Consider the following 18,418-nt stretch of genomic DNA (forward strand, 5'->3'; position numbering starts at 1 on the left):
GAGATCAAACGAGCTGTAATCTGGATCTCCCCCGGGAAGCGTTCCGATCGTGGCTAATTCGACTCGCGAAAGGAGGGACCGGGGGGAGGGGGCTGGGCGAGGGGGGGGGGGGGAGAGGAGCACAATCGGCCATTACCACAAATCAGTCAGCACTCAATTACTACCGTCCGAATTTCAAAGACTGCACAGACACAGGGCTCCGCGCACAGCGCAAATTGCACTCGACTCGCACATATGGCTGTGCTTCAAGGAAGAACGTCGTACGTACATTCGAGAGTTGCCAAATTTCCCCGGATAAAACGCGTATTTTCTAGGAAAGTTGTGGATATTTTTCCTCGAAATTTTCAGATATTTTAGATCAAATTGCGGGTACAAATGTCTGAAAATTTGAAGGAATATATTCCAAATTCTTCCGGTAAATTCGGTTTTTATCGAAGGCAATCTGGCAACGTCCGATGGCTCTTACGCTTTTCTTTGGCACGGCTGCATTGCACTGCCGCGATGCGCTCTTCCTCTCCGAAGCGATACAGTTGAGGCTTCACAAATTAGGACACCTTTTAGTGCCTTTAACACCTTCTGTATGCAAATTTGGTGAGCCGTGTAAGATATCGATGGCCCAAGAGCGAAACCATCCTCCACTACGGTGTTTCAAAATGTCGGCTCTTATTTTATTTTTTCCTAAAGAAACAAGTCAACTTCAAAGCATAATGAAGTTTGTCCGTTTGCCAAGTTAAAATCGCCCGCAAATCGTTAGATAGGCAACATTACCAACGCAGGAGTTAAAATATTATCAGTCATCTACGCAAAACACGTTTCTCTTCAAAGAGCCACATCCTTGATAAAGTTATGAAATTCGTCCGTTTGTCAAGGTAAAATCGCCCGGGAATGGTGGGATAAGGCAACATTACTGACTCAGGAGTTAATATAGTATTTGAAATCTTCTCAAAACGTTTTAAAAGTAATAAAAATCGTCAGTTTGGCAGGGTAAAATCGCCCGCAATAGGTCGGATAGGCAACATTACCAGCTCAGGAACGTAAATACACTGAAAAAAAGGATTATTGGTAAAATTTACCATTCCTTCACGCTGTACATCACACAGCGTCAATTCAGAGTCAATTCTGCCAGAAGAAAGGTAAACGTTACTATATACTGGTACAGGTAACCATTCCTCTGGCGGAATCAACTTTGAATTGACGCTGTGTGAAATACAGCGTGAAGGAATGGTAACTTCTACCAATCTTTTTTTTTCAGTGTAGTACTTGTCATCTACTCTAAACCAACTCCTCTATACCCATATCTTCGGTCAAGTGATGAAAATCATCAGTTCCCCAAAGTAAAATCTATGCTGCCGTGATGGCACAGAGAGCCGCCAAGACAAAAACGAGTTTTTGATGCGGGCTCAGTCGCAGCTAGGAGCGGAAAATTGAATTGAAAGAAGTCATCTTTTTTTTCAAACAGCCAACAATTAGCCAAAAGACTCTCAGAAATCGTTCAGATGATTAAAAATCCAGTCATTTTATTTCAAAGGTCAGGGTTGCCAGCCAAATTATTTTTTTCCATTCCCTGACTTTTCCTGACTTTTCTCTGACTTTCCAATATTTTTCCCTGACTTTTAAGTATGGATCTGACGCAGTCTGTTAAAGTGAAATTGATCCAGTTGATCCCGCAACGCGAGCCCGAGACCGCCCGCGCCTAATTCCACGAAAAATCAGAAAAATCCCTGACCAACACCGAAATTCCCTGACTTTCCCTGACTTTTCCCGGTTGATTTTTTTCCCCTGACTTTTCCCGGTTTTCCCGGTTGCTAGCAACCCTGAAAGGTATAAAAACGGTATTTTTAAGGGTTGGGTGGTCGTTAATTTGTTGTCGGTTTCTGTTGGCAGAGAGTGGTGGTGTCCTCGCTGATTCCGCCGACGACGAGCATCATTCAACTGGAGAACTGCGCCGTCGTCGAGATGGAACGCAACGCCCTGCGACACGTCCGTGCCCTCGTTCAAATCCACATAAGCAACGTGGCCGAACTCCGGCTCAACGAGGGCTCCTTCAGCTGGGAGGAGAGTTTCATCCAGGAGGTCTACACTTATCCCGGTCTCCACATCAACCTCACCGCCTCCACCATCCCCACGCTCCCCACCTATGTCTTCAGAGGTAAGGAAACCTCATGGACTCTAGAGTCCCTTTATACTGAGAGTCAAGACAATTTGAATCCATTTCTGATTGGTTCCCGTATTTTAGGCCTCCACAGTGTCACAAACGGGAATAAAGATTACATTTTCACCATTGCAAAGATTATAATCTGGAATGGACCAGGGAATTACGGGTTCGGCAAGGAACAAACGGAATGAGAGGAGGAACGGCGAAAGGCATTTGAGATGGGCCGATCAAAGATTACGAAAAACGTTCAATTTCTGTAATCTTTATTCGTTTGTGACATCCATGAGCGAATGTCTTGACTCTCAGTATACAGGGACTCTAATGGACTCCATCGATAATGTACCATCGGGGTTTGTGGTTAGACGAACTAACCCGAAAGAAACACAGAGAAGATAAGAGCTGCGATACACAGTGGTCTTGAAGCAAAAAAAAAAAAAATGCGACAAAAATGTACCCTCAAACGGTTTGCAGGGGGTGAGTCTATGGTGCGTGTGGATTTAATACCGCGAAAAATCAAAATTTTGGCTGATCATAATTTTGAGATGCCGCAATTTGAAATTTTCATAGTAAATGCAGGTTTTCTACGGATTTTGATCAGCTTATTTATTTATTTGTCCATGAATCGGTGGTGATCGGTTCACGTTTTTAATCTTCGTTCGATTTATGTCGATCGAATACATACCCTCTCGTTACATGCAAAAATTCTATCATACTCTTTTTTTAACTGGACAATTCGCCTTCTGCTGCGTCTGCAGCAATTGTTGTTACGAATATGTTGTGCGTGCTGATTTCAGTTCATTACATACTCGACTCTCTGAAGGCGTTTTATGTCCACAAGTAGCGCAATCTGTCGGAGAAGGAAGGAAGTAGGGATCAATCGATTCGTTCAATCTCACTTCTATTGTTCTCCAACAGGGTGCTCTACTTTCGCATATAAAACGCCTTCAAAGAGTCAAGTATGGAATGCGCTGAGATCAGCACGCACAACATATTCTTAACAACAATTGCAGCGGACGCAGCTGAAGGCGAATTGGAAACAACCTCGAAACAACATTTGTTGGAGGACTTTTTAGGACTGAAAATTTGTGGTGCAGTATATTTTATTTTGCATTTAATCTTACTTTATGTTTTAAGATACAATAATAAAAAAAATTACACAGAGGGCAACAAGGCTAATTTTAAAGTAAATATCACCAAAACGTTTCGGCTGAAAACTCAGCCTTCTTCAGTTGCATAAAACAGTAAAAAATTGTCAAAATCTAAAAACGTTGCACTTGGCTGTACCTCTAGAAGTGAGAACAATGTTCTTATACAATGTGAGAGGAAACGATTCTCTCCCGAGGGAATAGTTTCTTCTCCCGAGAGGATAGTTTTCTCTCCTGAGAGAAAAGAGAAAACTATTCTCTCGGGAGATTGTTTCGAGGTTGTTTCCAATTCGCCTTCAGCTGCGTCCGCTAGCAATTGTTGTTACGAATATGTTGTGCGTGCTGATCTCAGCGCATTACATACTTGACTCTTTGAAGGCGTTTTATATGCGAAAGTAGAGCACCCTGTTGGAGAACAATAGAAGTGAGATTGAACGAATCGATTGATCCCTACTTCCTTCCTTCTCCGACAGATTGCGCTATTTGTGCACATAAAACGCCTTCAGAGAGTCGAGTATGTAATGAACTGAAATCAGCACGCACAACATATTCGTAACAACAATTGCTGCAGACGCAGCAGAAGGCGAATTGTCCAGTTAAAAAAAGAGTATGATAGAATTTTTGCATGTAACGAGAGGGTATGTATTCGATCGACATAAATCGAACGAAGATTAAAAACGTGAACCGACCAACTTTCTTTGTTCCTTTTGGCTAAAATTTGTAACTGATCGTATGGAGCAGGGGGGACTTTTGACTTGTGCCATAGTCCCAATTATGGGGCTCTATAGTGCGTATAACAATAAATAAATTAAAATTAAAATGAATTTGTACCTCGTTCGTTTGTTATTAGCTGAAACGATTGAATCACAGCGTGGTTTTCCATATTGGCATGAGCGCGGAATTAAGCACTGCCATGTAATTGAAATTAAGCTAGAGAAAATCAAAATTGAATAAGTTGTTTTCAAAAGAGAACAAGTCCATTTTTGCATGAGCCTTGACTTGCATAAAACGACATGCTAACTAGGACTCATTGAGGAATGGACCTGTTCCCTTTCGAAAACAACTGATTTAATTATCCATCACGCTTTTAGCCCTACGGGTGCGGGTTTCATTGAGACGTTCAGACTCAAAACTCCACGGAAAAAAGGTTATTGAACAGGCTTTAAAATTCGTTCTCTTTTCTTTTACAGGTAGGATAGATTCAATCCTATTCGACCACGCCCAAATCCAGCGGATCGAATCCTACGCCTTCACCAACATCGTGGGCACGGAGAAGATCGAGTTCAAGCACTGCACCTTCGGGCGCGTCGACACGCAGGCCTTCAAGAAGCTCTTCCTGGACAAACTCACCTTCACCGGGGGCGCCTTCACGGAGGCGGTGCCGAGCAAGGCCGTGCTCGACCTGGAGATCCGCTCCGAGTTCAAGATCGACGGCGCCGCCTTCACCAAGCTCCACAGCTCCGCCTTCAAGATCGCCCGGACCAAGACCTTCTACCTCAAGAACTGCCGCGTCAACGACACCTACGGCGAGGCCTTCCACATCAAGACCACCGGCCCGGTCTTCGTCCTCAACAACGACTTCGCCTTCCTCCGGACGGGCGCCTTCAACGGCCTCCGCGTGGACGACGCCGTCTTGGCCCGCTACGAGGCCCAGGAGTTCATCTTCGAGAACAACACCATCGGCCACTACGAGCTGGACGCCCTCGCCTTCAACACCTCCAGCTTCGAGCCGCACCTCGACCGGGTCAAGGTGGATCTCCCTGCTCCTGCGCCAATACCGAGCGGATGGTGTCCGACCTGATCGCCTACTCCCCCGACTACCCGCACAGCCGGACGAAGCCCGGCGCCAAGGCCGAGGAGTTCCTCTGGTGCCAGAACGTCAAGGACCACCTCCGCTACAAGATGGTGAAGGAGTTCCGGCAGAAGACCAACTGCTTGATCATCTCGACGGGGGTGCCGGGGTACTTGGTGACGCTCGGGTTGGTCGTCGTCCCGTTGGCCGCCCTCGTGCTCCTCTACTTCCTCTGGTGGCGGAGGCGGCGGCACAAGTGGCTCGGGGTCCCGACAGAGTCCCCGATGAAGACGCTCAAGAACGGGAAGCACGATAGTATGATCGTCATGCCCGAGGGGAAGACCTACAGGGAGACCGAGCTCCATGTCATCATCGAGAAGGCCGAGCCTATCGTCGAATTCGTCCCGGAGGCCAGGCGCAATGGTGGACAACCGCCCTTGACCAGTGATTTGTAGACGAGTGAGCTTCGAGGCTCGATGAATCCCATCGAGTAAACGGCATGGCGCTTTCTTAAGCGGATTTTCGCGTTGAAGCGAAAGCCGCGCTCATAAGACGTATGGATCGTATTCGACACGTCAAACAGGTGTGATTGTAACGATATTGATTGGTTCAACATGTGAACATAGCCTCAGAAGTCAGTTTAGTAATCTGGGGGAACGGTTTCTTGTGATAGGTTTCCGATTCTCATGAGTATAAAATGGTACTGAAAACTGAAATTGTTAGGAATTTTCTAATTTTCAGCTTTTCCTACTTGAATCCTGAAGTTTTTGTTAGGAGTTATGTTCTATTGTTTTGAACCAAACGATGCGTCGAACCCCTATCGAGTACGGTCTATAATCTGTCGGGGGCTGGGGACGATACCTATTCGTTTCGACGGGAACTCTCGACAGTCCCTGAAAAATCTATCAAGAAGGTCTAATGGAGAATTTGCACGGAGAAAGTTGTGCTGTTTCATTTGAAAATTATTGATGAAATGAGTTCATGATATTTAAAATTATCCTCCCCCCTCCCAATAAGTTTGAAATTGAAGGAAAATATATTTGAAAGAGAGAAAATTAACCGCCCTGTGACATCACAGAGCGGTATTGCCTACCCAGCTACATGATTTTTTGCGGAATAGATCTTGTCCGTAGCAGATCCTCAAGGAATTACTCCATTTCATAACTAAAGGTATCCTTGTGATCAACTCATTCAGTTGTTTCTATGCATAAATGAAATTCATAGAATAGATACCTGCAAATTTTCTATTAACAAATAGGGAGAGGAAGGTTGACGTTGACCATTTTCAATTTTGACTCCAAAATGAAACCTTTTCCTTACCTCACACGATAGGTGTGCTGTGAATGCGACAAATTACTGACGAAAATTGAAAAATTTGATTGTCAAAGACTCGAACTTTGTGTAATTAGTACTTCAGTTGATTTTCAGCGATAAGTGATTTTTTCCGATTAAGTGCGTACGGCATGTACCAAATCCTTTATTAATTTTAGTATTTGGTTTAAGTACACACATACGTTTGTGGTACGAGTTTTTTTAGATGTATGAATAAGAAGGTAAAATTAACATCAATTGAAAAACGGCAATCGCGTCCGTTAAATTATGAATGTTTCTTGTCATTATTTGGGCAGTGGATCTAGTCCAGCCTTCTGAAACAATTTCAAGCATCTCTTATTTTTCCTAGTAAAAGACAAACTGATTCCAAAGAATAAATTCAAAGGGTATTCCCGTCATACACATTAGAATTTCAGAGTAAGTTTCCTTTTTCATCATAATTTGATATCTAAAGACAGGCTGATAATTTTTTATAAGGATTATACTTCTTTGACCTATTCACTTCATTTTGTCAAAAATTACATATCAAAAGGACACATTCATTCAGTACCATTTTGTGTAAAAATTTGCATTTAGTTGCACAAATAGTCTACTTACGCACAATTTAAAGGGCAAAAACACTTTTCATGGAGAAGTGTCTTCAAGATATTGCCTGCATTGCATTTAATTAAGACCTGGTCTAAAGCCGCAAAACATTCCCTTAGTATTATTTCACTTTGAGTTTTAAATGATAAATGTCTTGAAACTTACAATTGAACACTCATTAAAGACACATTTTGAAGCAAGTTTTCACTCTCAATGCTAAAAAAGCAATGGAAACAAAGTTTCTTTGAAGCTGTAAACCAGCAAATATGAAATTTGAGGAAATGCTTCATTTTTCAAACATATCAAAACCGTCTCAGAGTAAATAGCGATCTCAGTAAAGTACTATGTAGTTACTTGTAGATAGCTTCAGTGTCTATAAACATATTGTGTATATATCATTGTGTGTACAAAAAAATAATGTTAGTGAAATAGTCATTTAGTTTCACCAAAGGTTCTTAGCTTTAATGTTCAATGTTGACTGTGCCCATATTTTTAAGCTTCAATAATTTCAAAGACTTTACCTTAGGCCTAATGATTATGTTGAACATATGAGACACACATCATTGTTTCCTTACGTTCCACAAGGTACGCTGTTTTCCTAAATCAATATGGATTTCTGGATTGCAGATTTGTAGTCATGTGGAATCAACCATCACCTCATTTATTTATTCATTTATTTCGTTTATTTGATTTTTTCCCCCAAATTTTTTATTTCAATACTTTGATAAAGTCAAACAGTCTTTTGATGTCTTTGCACCTTTTAGTTTTAAGAGTAGGTTAAAATTACCTAGTCAATACAGTCACTTTCCACGTCCATAAACTTGTTCTTTTAAATTGTGCGATCCTTTTGTACGTGAAACGTTTTGTACTGTGCTTTCCAAGAACGTAAAATACTTATCACCTAGCTGATAAGTCACGTTTTCCCCCCTTTTCTGATCGTACAAAGCATTGGAAAAAAAATTCTCCCCTGTTTCTAAATCCATTTATAGGAGCAGCAAACTACGCTTTTAAAAGCATAATTTTTAAGATGTACATGTTATGCAGCTCCTTTTTTTTACATTTCACGAATGTATCTTTCATATTTATGATAATCAGATCTATTGTGAAATTTTTATTGGCCATATAAAAAATTATTTAGTAAAATCAGAAATAAAATAATTTTGGCCCACATCAAACAGTGCTTGTTACTTTCCCTCAAATATGTTGACAGAAAATTCAAAGGTATCGTAGGCTAAGTTCATGACAGCAGATAGAGCTAAGTTCACATTTATCTTAATGGGAGGAAATGATATAAGAGTCATGAGAGCACTCATGATAAAAAGCCCTACTTCAAAGAGAAGAGACGGATTTTTTCAATTAATGCTTTCTTGAACAGTACATCAGGCTAAAACTGAGAGTAGTTGTACGGAAATGAAAATGATTTGAGGTAACATCAGCATTTTAAATGTTTGTAGGACTCAAAAATTAGCCTAAACTTTGTGCTTTTCAATACAGCAATATCACTTAAAAAAAATTGGCAAGCACAAGCAAAAAAACCTTGAATGATGCCAGTTTAGTCAACTATCTCAAACCTAATCTGAACCGAATGAGGCAGAAAGAAACAAATACTATAGTTTTCTTACTGATAATTAGATTCGAAGAGTCAGAATTTCATTTAGCCTAATTCATAGAATGGTGGTAAAAATTTCAGGAAACAGTAGGATGCGGAGCTTGTCGTGATTAAGCGTTCAAATTAGATTGATCAAGCACAAAAATAAAGCTGTTAAAAAATTTTTAAGCTTGGCAACAAGGAAAAAGAATAAGAAATGAGAAGAGAACTTTAATTATTTAGTTTTTTGGATCTCCATTAATTTCAAACCACCTTGATTTTACATCGATCTGACCATACCTATAGATTCATGGGCACAGAATGGTTTCACCGCTGGAACCTGAGAGAAATACATGAAAAGAAAATAAATACACAAGAGGGGTGAAATCAAAGTTTCTTACCTGAAGGGCAGAATCCCATCGAGAGCTTGAGACACAGTGGGCGGGTTGGCCAAAGCGAAGCCTTTCCCCAGTAGAGACATATGCTGATTGCAAACCATTTCTGTTTCCTCGTCTACAGAGTCTACATCTTCACCGTCTGAGGAAAAGAGAGTAAGGACGGAACTTAAGAGAATTTCAATCGTAATGATAAAAAATTGATTGCCTCAGAAACTTGAATTAAATGACTGTCTGCAAAAACTAACTTGGGATTGTCTAAAAATTGAGGGTTTGGAGGGTAAAATTGGAACATCAAGAGAATTTGATTTAAGTTTATTAGCCCTTCCTTCGGTCAAAAAACTTCATAAACACCCAAATATTTTCATCTTAGCCTAAATTTATAAATTGATTCCATTATGAATATACGAAAATACGTAATTTATTCTGCTACCGCTGACAATAATAATACCCCTCAAGTAGCAAAGTACGATAACAGTAGGGATTTCATACAATGAAATTGCAATTTTTTTCCCAGGGCATTGCGATAAATTTATATCTTACGGTCAATAAATACTGATTTTAATACATTAAAACGGTAAGCAACTCACAACGCTTGGAAAATTGCAACTTATCCCAAATATATTGCAATAAATTTCTGTAAGAAGTGTCTTCTCAATCAGTAGATAGGCAACATACATAACACTTATAAATTAATACTAATATTTTATCATGTAATCGCAAATTATTACAATCTGCACTACTTGGGTCATAGGACAGGTCAAAGGGTAACTTTACATCATATTAACTATCTGCTAACTTGCTTTACAATGCCTAATTTTTAAATCTTTTTTCTTATTTTACTTTCATACTTTCAGATAGTATTAACTGCAAAATGTGAAACTGAAATCGTTATAAAGAAAAAAAATTAAGGGGAAGGAGTCAATTAAATTTCTACAGACATTGAATACATTTCAACGGTGTAAGTCGGCAATCACATAACTCGGTTTGCGACGTCGCAGACTTCCTGTCATACTTTATTTTTTAAACGGAAAACTACTCAACGGCAATTCTTTAAAACTGTCATGATTTTTCTTCTCAATGCGAGGAAAATTCTGCAAAAACTTCAAGAAATAATGTCAATTTGTTCTCCTTTAAAAAAATGACGTAGAGGCGGAGATTTTCAGACACCGCAAACGAGTTATGTGATTGCCGACTTTCACCGTCGATTTGTATTATAACTTTTACATTTACCTGTGGGTCTGCATAATTTTTGAACTGAAAAAATTTACCAGGAGAAAAATGAAGAAATAGAGTCTATTTGTACTTAAAAAAATTCAACACATTGAAAAAGATACTTACTTATTGTAAACGGCAAAGAAAGATCTTTCTTCATGAGAGAAGCAGTGCACATTCCACCAAGAAATGATAGTTCCGTTTCCAGTTGTTTAAGACCATCATTTGAATTAGATCGCCACTCATAACCTATGACGAGGCATCGAAAACCAAAAGTGCATGCCTTGTCATCTTTGATGTAGTCGCTTGCGGTCTCTAATGAAAATATCACCTCATTTCCTGTAAGAGATAAGAGAAGAAACAATTCATTGAAAATTCAGTAAATTTACAGCTCATCAAATAGCGTAAATTGATGCAAAAGTCCTTTTCCTGAAATTATATTATGTTTGAGAACTGAGAGATTCGATTCTATTTTAACTGAGGACTATGGTTTGCTCATACCATAAAACCAGTCGCCAAGGTAGCATTTTGAAAATCTTGAAAGAAAGTTGCAATTTTTTTATCATGAAATCGCAATATCCTTCCATCATTTGGTCAATGAATGCTGATTTGAAAAAAAAAAACAGATGATCAGATAGAAGAGAAGAAACTTCCAATAAGAAGAAAAATTGCGACTTATTTCAATTTTAATACAATAAAACCAATGAATTTTGATAAGAGGAGCCCTCTCAGTTAGTGAATTAGCAACGAACTCAAAATTCAGGTGCAGAGGCAATAATCTTACTAAATAATGGCCATTTATTGCAACCTGTAATACTTAGACAGAAAAAAATACTCGCCAATCATCTAACAATCCTTTCTCCTTCGGAATTTAATGATCCATTCCAATTATTTGAAAATTAACATCAGTTTTTTCAGTTTTAGTGCAGTATAGTGTGTTGGTGCGCATGTGAGAGAACACCGGATTCAGACAATTTTTAAGAGATTCAAAAAAGGAATAAAACTTAATTGTGGATATTATAATTCTATTATTAAAGATTATTCTGCACACCAAGATGCTGCAGAAATCACTTAGAAGAGAAAAAATTGTAAATTGAAAAACAGAACATTGGTCTCGAGGTAATGAGAAAAATACAGCCTCAAATAAGTTTTGAATAACCTAGGGAATAGGACTAGTAGATCAATTACCTGGTAGAACAATGGCAGACTGTGGCCAATGAGATGGTTGAGAGCTAAGCCGGTGCAATACTGGCCAGTAGGGTGGAATCTCCTCAACCTCGCTGTCAAGTGCCTGCTGTACTGAAGCGGCTGATGCAGGAATGTATAGTTGAAGCGAATCCTCGCTTTGTGCAGTCCCACTGCGAGAGTCAAACTCCAAACACATCCACTGCACACTTTCCGGAAATAGCACTCTGAAATGTACATTTACCAAATATTACAGCCACTAAGGATCACACAAGCATGTAAAAGTGAAAAGCAAGTAAAAAGCAAAAACTATTTGCTATTCTTGGAGTTTTTTTAAACAATTATGAAGAAGCAACATTTTTACAACACTGTAATCGTGATGGTTCCTTTTTGCTAAATGCGATCCAACTGACCTACAAGAAAATGAATAATTCAAGTGAGGATATGTTCCACCAGATCTTGAGTAAGCTGAAGTTCTTATTTTGCAATACTCTGGTAAAAATTGGCGACAGCACCGCCCAAAATTGGAGCTTAACAAAAAAAAAAGACTGATCAAGGCGTCATAAGAGAAAAAAAGATCAAACCTGTAGTTGCTAACTGTAGCAGGCTTGTATGGATGGTCACTTTCTACCCAAGCATAGTGGTGGGATGTTGTAGTAGTATCAGTGGTGGTATCCTCAGACGCGGACAATCGTGCCGATCCAGCCATCAAGTTTAAGGCACAGACATGCGGTAAAAGGTCCTGGATCAGGTTCAGAACTTGAACTCCACACTACATGAAAAAAAAATACAGGAAGTAAGTACAAACGAATTTCACAGATTTTATGAGATTTCGTGTAAGAGACAGCTGCATGTGGTATTAAAGTCATGTTTACAGTCAAGTTTATTTTTTTGTTCGTTGAAAGGGGATCTTACGTACATGGCTACTTGCATTTTTATGGCCAAAGTGTGAAACTACATATCTGCGTTTGCAACGTTGCAAACTTCCTATCAAACTTCATTTTTTCTTTGGAAAACTAGTAGACGTAATTTCTTGAAAACTTCCTGGACTTTTCTCCTCTCTCAATAGAATATTCTGTATAAATTTCAAGCTGTAAAGTTGACTTGTTTCTCTTTGAAAAAATAGAAAAAGAACAGAAAAGTTGAAAACTCGCAATGGAAGTATGTAGTTTTCAATTTGTCATTTTGGAAGCTGGTATATGGTTTCTAGAGAGATCCTCTCTGAATAATAAATTAAATAATCTAAATTAAAGACGTTATACATTATGTTTGGATGTAAGTCTCTGGGGAAGGAATGGGACAAACATTGAAGAGCAAGTTATGGATTACAGTAGTTTTTCAAGTTTTAAATGGAGCAGCCAATCGTCTTCATCTTCGCTTTATCCGAAAGGTCTTGTTGATAGGTTTCTATCATGAAGTAGAAAAGTTGATTTACAGTTTAAGAAGATCATTTTTAAGAACCAGAGACGGAATTAGCCATCATGAGCAGGAATATTGTGAGTCCTTACCCTGGGCTCAGACGATGCGAGCGGTCCGATGTGAGCCAACATGAGGGGCAAAAGAGTGGTGACAAGGTCGACTCCACTCAAAGTCTGGAAGTCTTCCTTCTCTCTTGCCAGCGTGAAGAGCTCCACTGTGCGAGACACAACAGCTGACGCAATGTTCAGCGTTATTTTCCTTGCCTGAGCTTCAAGCAGACTTTTGCTTCCTCCGGCGCATTCCTGCTCGGTAGGATCACTAAAACAGAACAACAGTTTTAAATTTTACGACTAAATGATGAGATTGACACATTGAATTAAACCACTAACAAAACTCTCCAACTTTATTGAAATGAAATGATGTACTTGTGAAAGTAGTGACTAGGACTTTTTAAATGCGATTTTGAATGCTGGAGTCAAAGCCTTCCAAAGCCAACAGTCCTATCACGATATTATCAAATGAAAAGGAAACAAAGAATCATACCTGTAATAAAGGATGTACGGAATCTGCCCTCGAGTTTGCGTGGTACCATTGAAACTTAGAGAACAAGTTGAGAAAGTGAAAAGTGTGTTGTCCGGCCCTCGGACAGAGCTGAGGCCACCATCTCCATTACTTGTCCGCCCACCATGGTTTCGTAATCTAATTGCATACTTGACATTTTCCTGAAACACATTAATTACATTACACACTCATAATCAGAGTAACTCTTGAATTGAGGAAAAAAAAAAAAAAAAATCTGAAAGTTTAATCATAGAAACGATTGATTTTTTACTTTTTTAAGGGTCTTTGTTCACATGAACGCTTCTACTTCACAAAGAAAACCATTTTATTAAGTTTATGTTCTTTAGTGAAAAACTTCAAGAGGAGATCATTAATGTTTTTAAGCTTTCTTATTGCAAGAATAATATTCCAAATTTTAATCTTTTTGTCATTTATGATCGTATTGATGAATAATCTGATAGTGACAGAAGTATAAGTATGAACTGATGCAAAAATATCAAAAAAGGGCACTTACTTTAATGAAAATGGGAAAGTCAAATTTGATATCAGCAATATCTTCGTTGTTGACGTCATCTGAACTAAATGTGCCTCGTGTCATTTGCAAGCTGTTCCATCGCTGCGTTTCTTGACCTACGGTGCTTTGCTGTTAATAAATACAAAAATTATGGCATCTTTAAGTTTAAATATAAATAAAATGCAATGGACTTTTGATACTTTTCAACTGTAAGGACATAAAATCTGACAAAAATTAAAAAAATTTTAAAATCATAAATTTAAAATTACATAACCTGCACATAAGGGCCGCTTTCTCCGATGCTCTGCAACATCTCACTGCCACCAGCACCCTGTCATTTCATTTAAAAGCCGTAAATAATCGTTATCATTTTTCATTTCATTTTTTCATTTAAAATTGTCATATCTAGACTAAATCATAACTATAAGGATATGTATGAGGTAATACAGAAGACTCTCGATAATTCGAACCTCGATAATTCGAAGGAAAGTCTGTTTCCCTTGAAAATCTCTAGATAATTCGAAGAAAGTCAATGTATTTTTCTCCCCTCATTAATTCGAAATTTTTAAAGTGGCGCGGCCCTCTGTAATGCGAAATTGCGACAAAAATTCTCTCTGTAATTCGAAGTGTGGGAAGTAAATATGGTCCTCCCTCTATAATTCGAAATAAGACGGTACGTTCCCTCTACAATTCGAAGTCAACTGTTTATGTACCTGGGTGTCTGAAAGAGCTGATAGGAACCTCTCTAATTCGAAATTTCTTCACATGGAATCTCTTTCATTCAAACTCTCTTTATTTCGAAACCTTGCTAATTCGAAGAAAAAGCCGATTCCCTTCAATTTTGCATTATCGAGAGTCCACTGTAGTGATTTCTTTTGAAATCTGCGATTTACGAAATTGTATACATTCAAGTGTCACAGAAAATCAAAACTGATTGAATGAATAACTTATTATGATAAAGGAAACACTATCTTACATTGTCTAGGATTTCAAGTTCATAGTCATAGTTGCCAGCACCACCATAAACACCCACTCCAGCAATGACAATACCGACGCGGTCCACTGAAAAGCATATGGCATCAGGGGATCCGTTTCCAGTATTCCATGTTCTCGTAGGGTTGGTTCGACTAAAACGAGAAGGTGTTGTGTACAGTACCCTTCCGCAGCCACCATCTACATCCTCCTATGATCAGAGGAAAAAGAACTTATGGCTGGAAACTTGGAGAAAATGGCTCACAATGATCAAGCAAGGTATGAGAATTAAAAGTTGAAAAGTCTCTGATATTCCTGTACAATTTTCTTTTCTTTTTTTCCTGCCAAAAAATTATATATGTATATTCTACTTTGGATGTTCAATGATTTGAAAATATACCAAGTTTATGATCTGATATCAGGAATGGAGACTATGTTAAAAGAAATAAAAATTACATACCTTAAACATATTAGAGCAGTGCATAGTATTTTTGGACAGAAAGTTGGTGTTTATATTAACGTACGTTAAGATTCTGTGTCAAAATAAAATTCCCATCACAGAGAGAAAATGCTCATTTAAGCACACTTTTTCCCTCTATAATGAGAATTTCAGTTTTACACTGAAGTTAAAAACATGTTGGCAAGATCACCGACACTCTGTCTGAATAACTTGTGTGTTGAACCGCAATCTGATTATGGTGTAATATTTTTACATGTTACTTATTTTTTATTACCTTTGAGGCTCACAAAATTAAGCATGAGCTAAGGAAAAGTTGACAAAATTTATAATATAATATAGCCCATCATGATAATATACAATAGAGTTCCAAGAGAGTCATGAAGTCTCATTGACTAGACACAAAACTTACATCAACACCCGTTGTTTGAGCAGTCAATTCAGCGACAACCCTTGCGATGAGTTGACAGCAGTAGTGCGCAAGCTGCTTTGAATGGCTCACTTTTTCTTGTGACAGAGCTTGCATCACAGGTATGTAGATAAGATCTAGGAGCCGATCTAAGACATCTTTGAAAGTCCAAGTGTTCTGCGCTTTGACTCCCTCCAACTAAATTAAAAACATAAAATCAAAGTTTATCACCTAAAACAAGAGATCTTGAAAGAATTGAGACTAATTTTCCATTTTTTTAAGATAACCGTTACTGAAAATCTCCTACTTCAGCTCCTAACAAAATTATGTGCAGACTTGATCACTTAGCAGGTTTGTCATTGCTGGATAAGCGTTACAGATCATATTATAATATGCCGCAGACCAGCTTTACCTAACATCATCTCTTTTTTGATGACTTCCGCAGCTAAAACCATACAAATATTTCTCCTTAAATTCTTTAAGAGCAGATTTTGTTTAAACTTCTATACCTTTATTCTTATTATTCATCGGTTAAATCAAACACGACTTTTAGTTCTCAATTTTTCCTATGAACACAAGCCTTTCTATTCTCAAAAGGCTTGTGACTGTCGTCATACATTCCAGGAGGAAAATATATTTTATACTTGAAATTTTAAGACAAAATTACACCAATACCTGACTCCTGTAACTCATCTGTTCCACCAGGATTGGGTAGTGATGTGTGTCTAAGCAAGGCATCATGGGTAAACCAGAATTGTCAGCTGGAGATAATTGACGCTTCAATGATGACTCGTTGCATTCCATTACAGTTGAAAAAATTGGAAAAGTGGATCGCAGCCGCACAGTAGGATTACAAAGAGCAGCAAACACGGCACTCAACAGGCGATCATATTTCATCACGCTTACCTAAAACGGAGCGTCGAAAATTAGTCACAAAAAACTCTTGCACTTGATAATTATAAAAAAAATAGACCAGTTCATGTATTAAATATTATCATGCATTTATTACAACTTGTATAGTTTATAGAATTACAAAACATCACTCTGATAGGTTACAAGGTACAATTTTTGTTTTAAAGGACCTCTTGGAAGAGGAAAATCTGAAGGATTTAAATCGTGCACTTCAAATGAGGTAAAACACTATGCTAAAATAAACTTCAAAAATTATTTCAAGACACCATAACAGTTAACTCATCTCTCGGACAAACCGTTATTCTCAAAAGCCTAGGTGTGCCAATTAGAACTTTATGGTCGATCTTGAGATTGAGAGAAGAACAGAGGAAAATCAGAAAACAGTTGTAACTAAATCTTAATTTCTAATAAAAAAATAGCTACGATACTTACTTTTTCAGTAGAGGACAAGAGATCACAGAGAGAGGTCCATTTAAGGTAGACAGTTGGGTAGAAAACATGATAGCATGATACAAATGTTTCATGACACTCATCTAAGATTTCTTTTGTCAATTTTATGAAAATACTGCTAGCACCTGCAGAAAAACATGAGTAAAATAAATAAAAAAAAATTGGGTGCATCAAAATTGACAGTTAATCCTAATCATTTCGTTACTATCACTTTTGAGCCACAGAGGGTTGGATCATTGTTTGAGGCCCGTTAATTGTTATTCATTCCTTCACGACTTTGTATGAGTATTTTGGAAATTCAATTTTTGTTACTACACCAATGAAAATTGATGGTTAACACATCTTTCTATCCATGGTTTGTTAATGCGTCGAAACAATATTTGAAATTAGCATATTCAATCCATCTGTCTGTTCCATGAATAATAGTTCTTTAAATAGTTACAAAAATTAAGCACCAAGTAAAACTTTCCAGAAGTTCAGAACTGTTCTAGGAATTTTAAAAGTGTAAGTTTGAAAGTTGAAAGTCTTCCTTGAATGTTGTAAGCCCTTATCAAAAGTCATTCGTGAGCATAGCTTTCAAAAATTGTTAAAAACTTAATTTGTGGACTCTACTCCACGAACACTTAATACCAATTTTGATGTTTTGTCCATTCCACAAATGCCCATTCACATCAACTGATTCATGAGTAAAGCAGCTTTTTCATAACTTGGTGAGTCCATTTTGAAACGGACGCTTTATTTTTATCCAAGTAAGCTGTATAAACTGACCGTGGACAAAAAGTAAATTGTTTTTCGCCTAAAAATGCCAAATTGCAATGCATATAACCCGCCGAGTAAATTTTTATGGCACTGATACGACAGAATTGAATTTGAATATATATTTTAGCGTGGATTTTTGCAGTCTACAGCCAAAAATTTGAAATACTTACTGTGATTTTTGCTAGATTTACAACTACGGTAACTTGATGGAAGATTGTCAGTAAGAATTTGACGAAGAAGAGCTCGGACATCCCCAACACTTTCAGCGAGAAGCACCGACTCCAGAACACGTTTTTTCTGAGATACTGCAATCAAAAAGTAATGAACATTATTTAAAGTAAAAGCATGAACAATAACAAGCTTTATTCATTGGTTACATACAGGATGAATCCTGGATTGTTTCGAAATACTAAATACATACTACATTGCTTGGACCCCAGATTTGAGAAAAATTCAACTTTTTTGTGAATAAAGCTATAATTAATTCATTCAAATACTGAAGAAGAATGACAACAAGTCCCAAATTTTCTCAGTTGAATTAAAAGAAATGTAAATTCTAGTTAATTTTTTCAT

General features: G+C 38.0%; 2 protein-coding genes across 3 annotated transcripts in view; one reads left to right on the plus strand and one right to left on the minus strand.

Annotated features, from left to right (window-relative positions):
* Positions 1–8,184, plus strand: part of LOC109034487 (uncharacterized) — a 59,211-nt gene extending 51,027 nt beyond the window's left edge. Inside the window, 3 exon segments of the mRNA XM_019047684.2 lie at positions 1,885–2,149; positions 4,491–5,054; positions 5,057–8,184. Coding sequence (XP_018903229.2) covers positions 1,885–2,149; positions 4,491–5,054; positions 5,057–5,547 — 1,320 coding nt within the window. The 3' untranslated portion in view covers positions 5,548–8,184.
* hiw (MYC binding protein highwire) overlaps positions 1–18,418 on the minus strand; it is a 315,026-nt gene that overhangs the window by 276,385 nt on the left and 20,223 nt on the right. For both annotated transcript variants that reach the window (XM_072298975.1, XM_072298974.1), the window contains exons 26-37: positions 18,016–18,150; positions 17,069–17,211; positions 16,400–16,630; positions 15,728–15,922; positions 14,863–15,069; positions 13,887–14,015; positions 13,355–13,533; positions 12,901–13,129; positions 11,977–12,164; positions 11,396–11,619; positions 10,334–10,546; positions 8,999–9,134 (exon numbers count right to left, since the gene is read on the minus strand). In XM_072298975.1, the coding sequence (XP_072155076.1) occupies positions 8,999–9,134; positions 10,334–10,546; positions 11,396–11,619; positions 11,977–12,164; positions 12,901–13,129; positions 13,355–13,533; positions 13,887–14,015; positions 14,863–15,069; positions 15,728–15,922; positions 16,400–16,630; positions 17,069–17,211; positions 18,016–18,150 (2,209 nt within the window). The remainder of the gene's footprint in view (positions 1–8,998; positions 9,135–10,333; positions 10,547–11,395; positions 11,620–11,976; positions 12,165–12,900; positions 13,130–13,354; positions 13,534–13,886; positions 14,016–14,862; positions 15,070–15,727; positions 15,923–16,399; positions 16,631–17,068; positions 17,212–18,015; positions 18,151–18,418) is intronic.

Source organism: Bemisia tabaci, chromosome 3, assembly GCF_918797505.1.
Source record: "Bemisia tabaci chromosome 3, PGI_BMITA_v3".
Classification (NCBI taxonomy): domain Eukaryota; kingdom Metazoa; phylum Arthropoda; class Insecta; order Hemiptera; family Aleyrodidae; genus Bemisia; species Bemisia tabaci.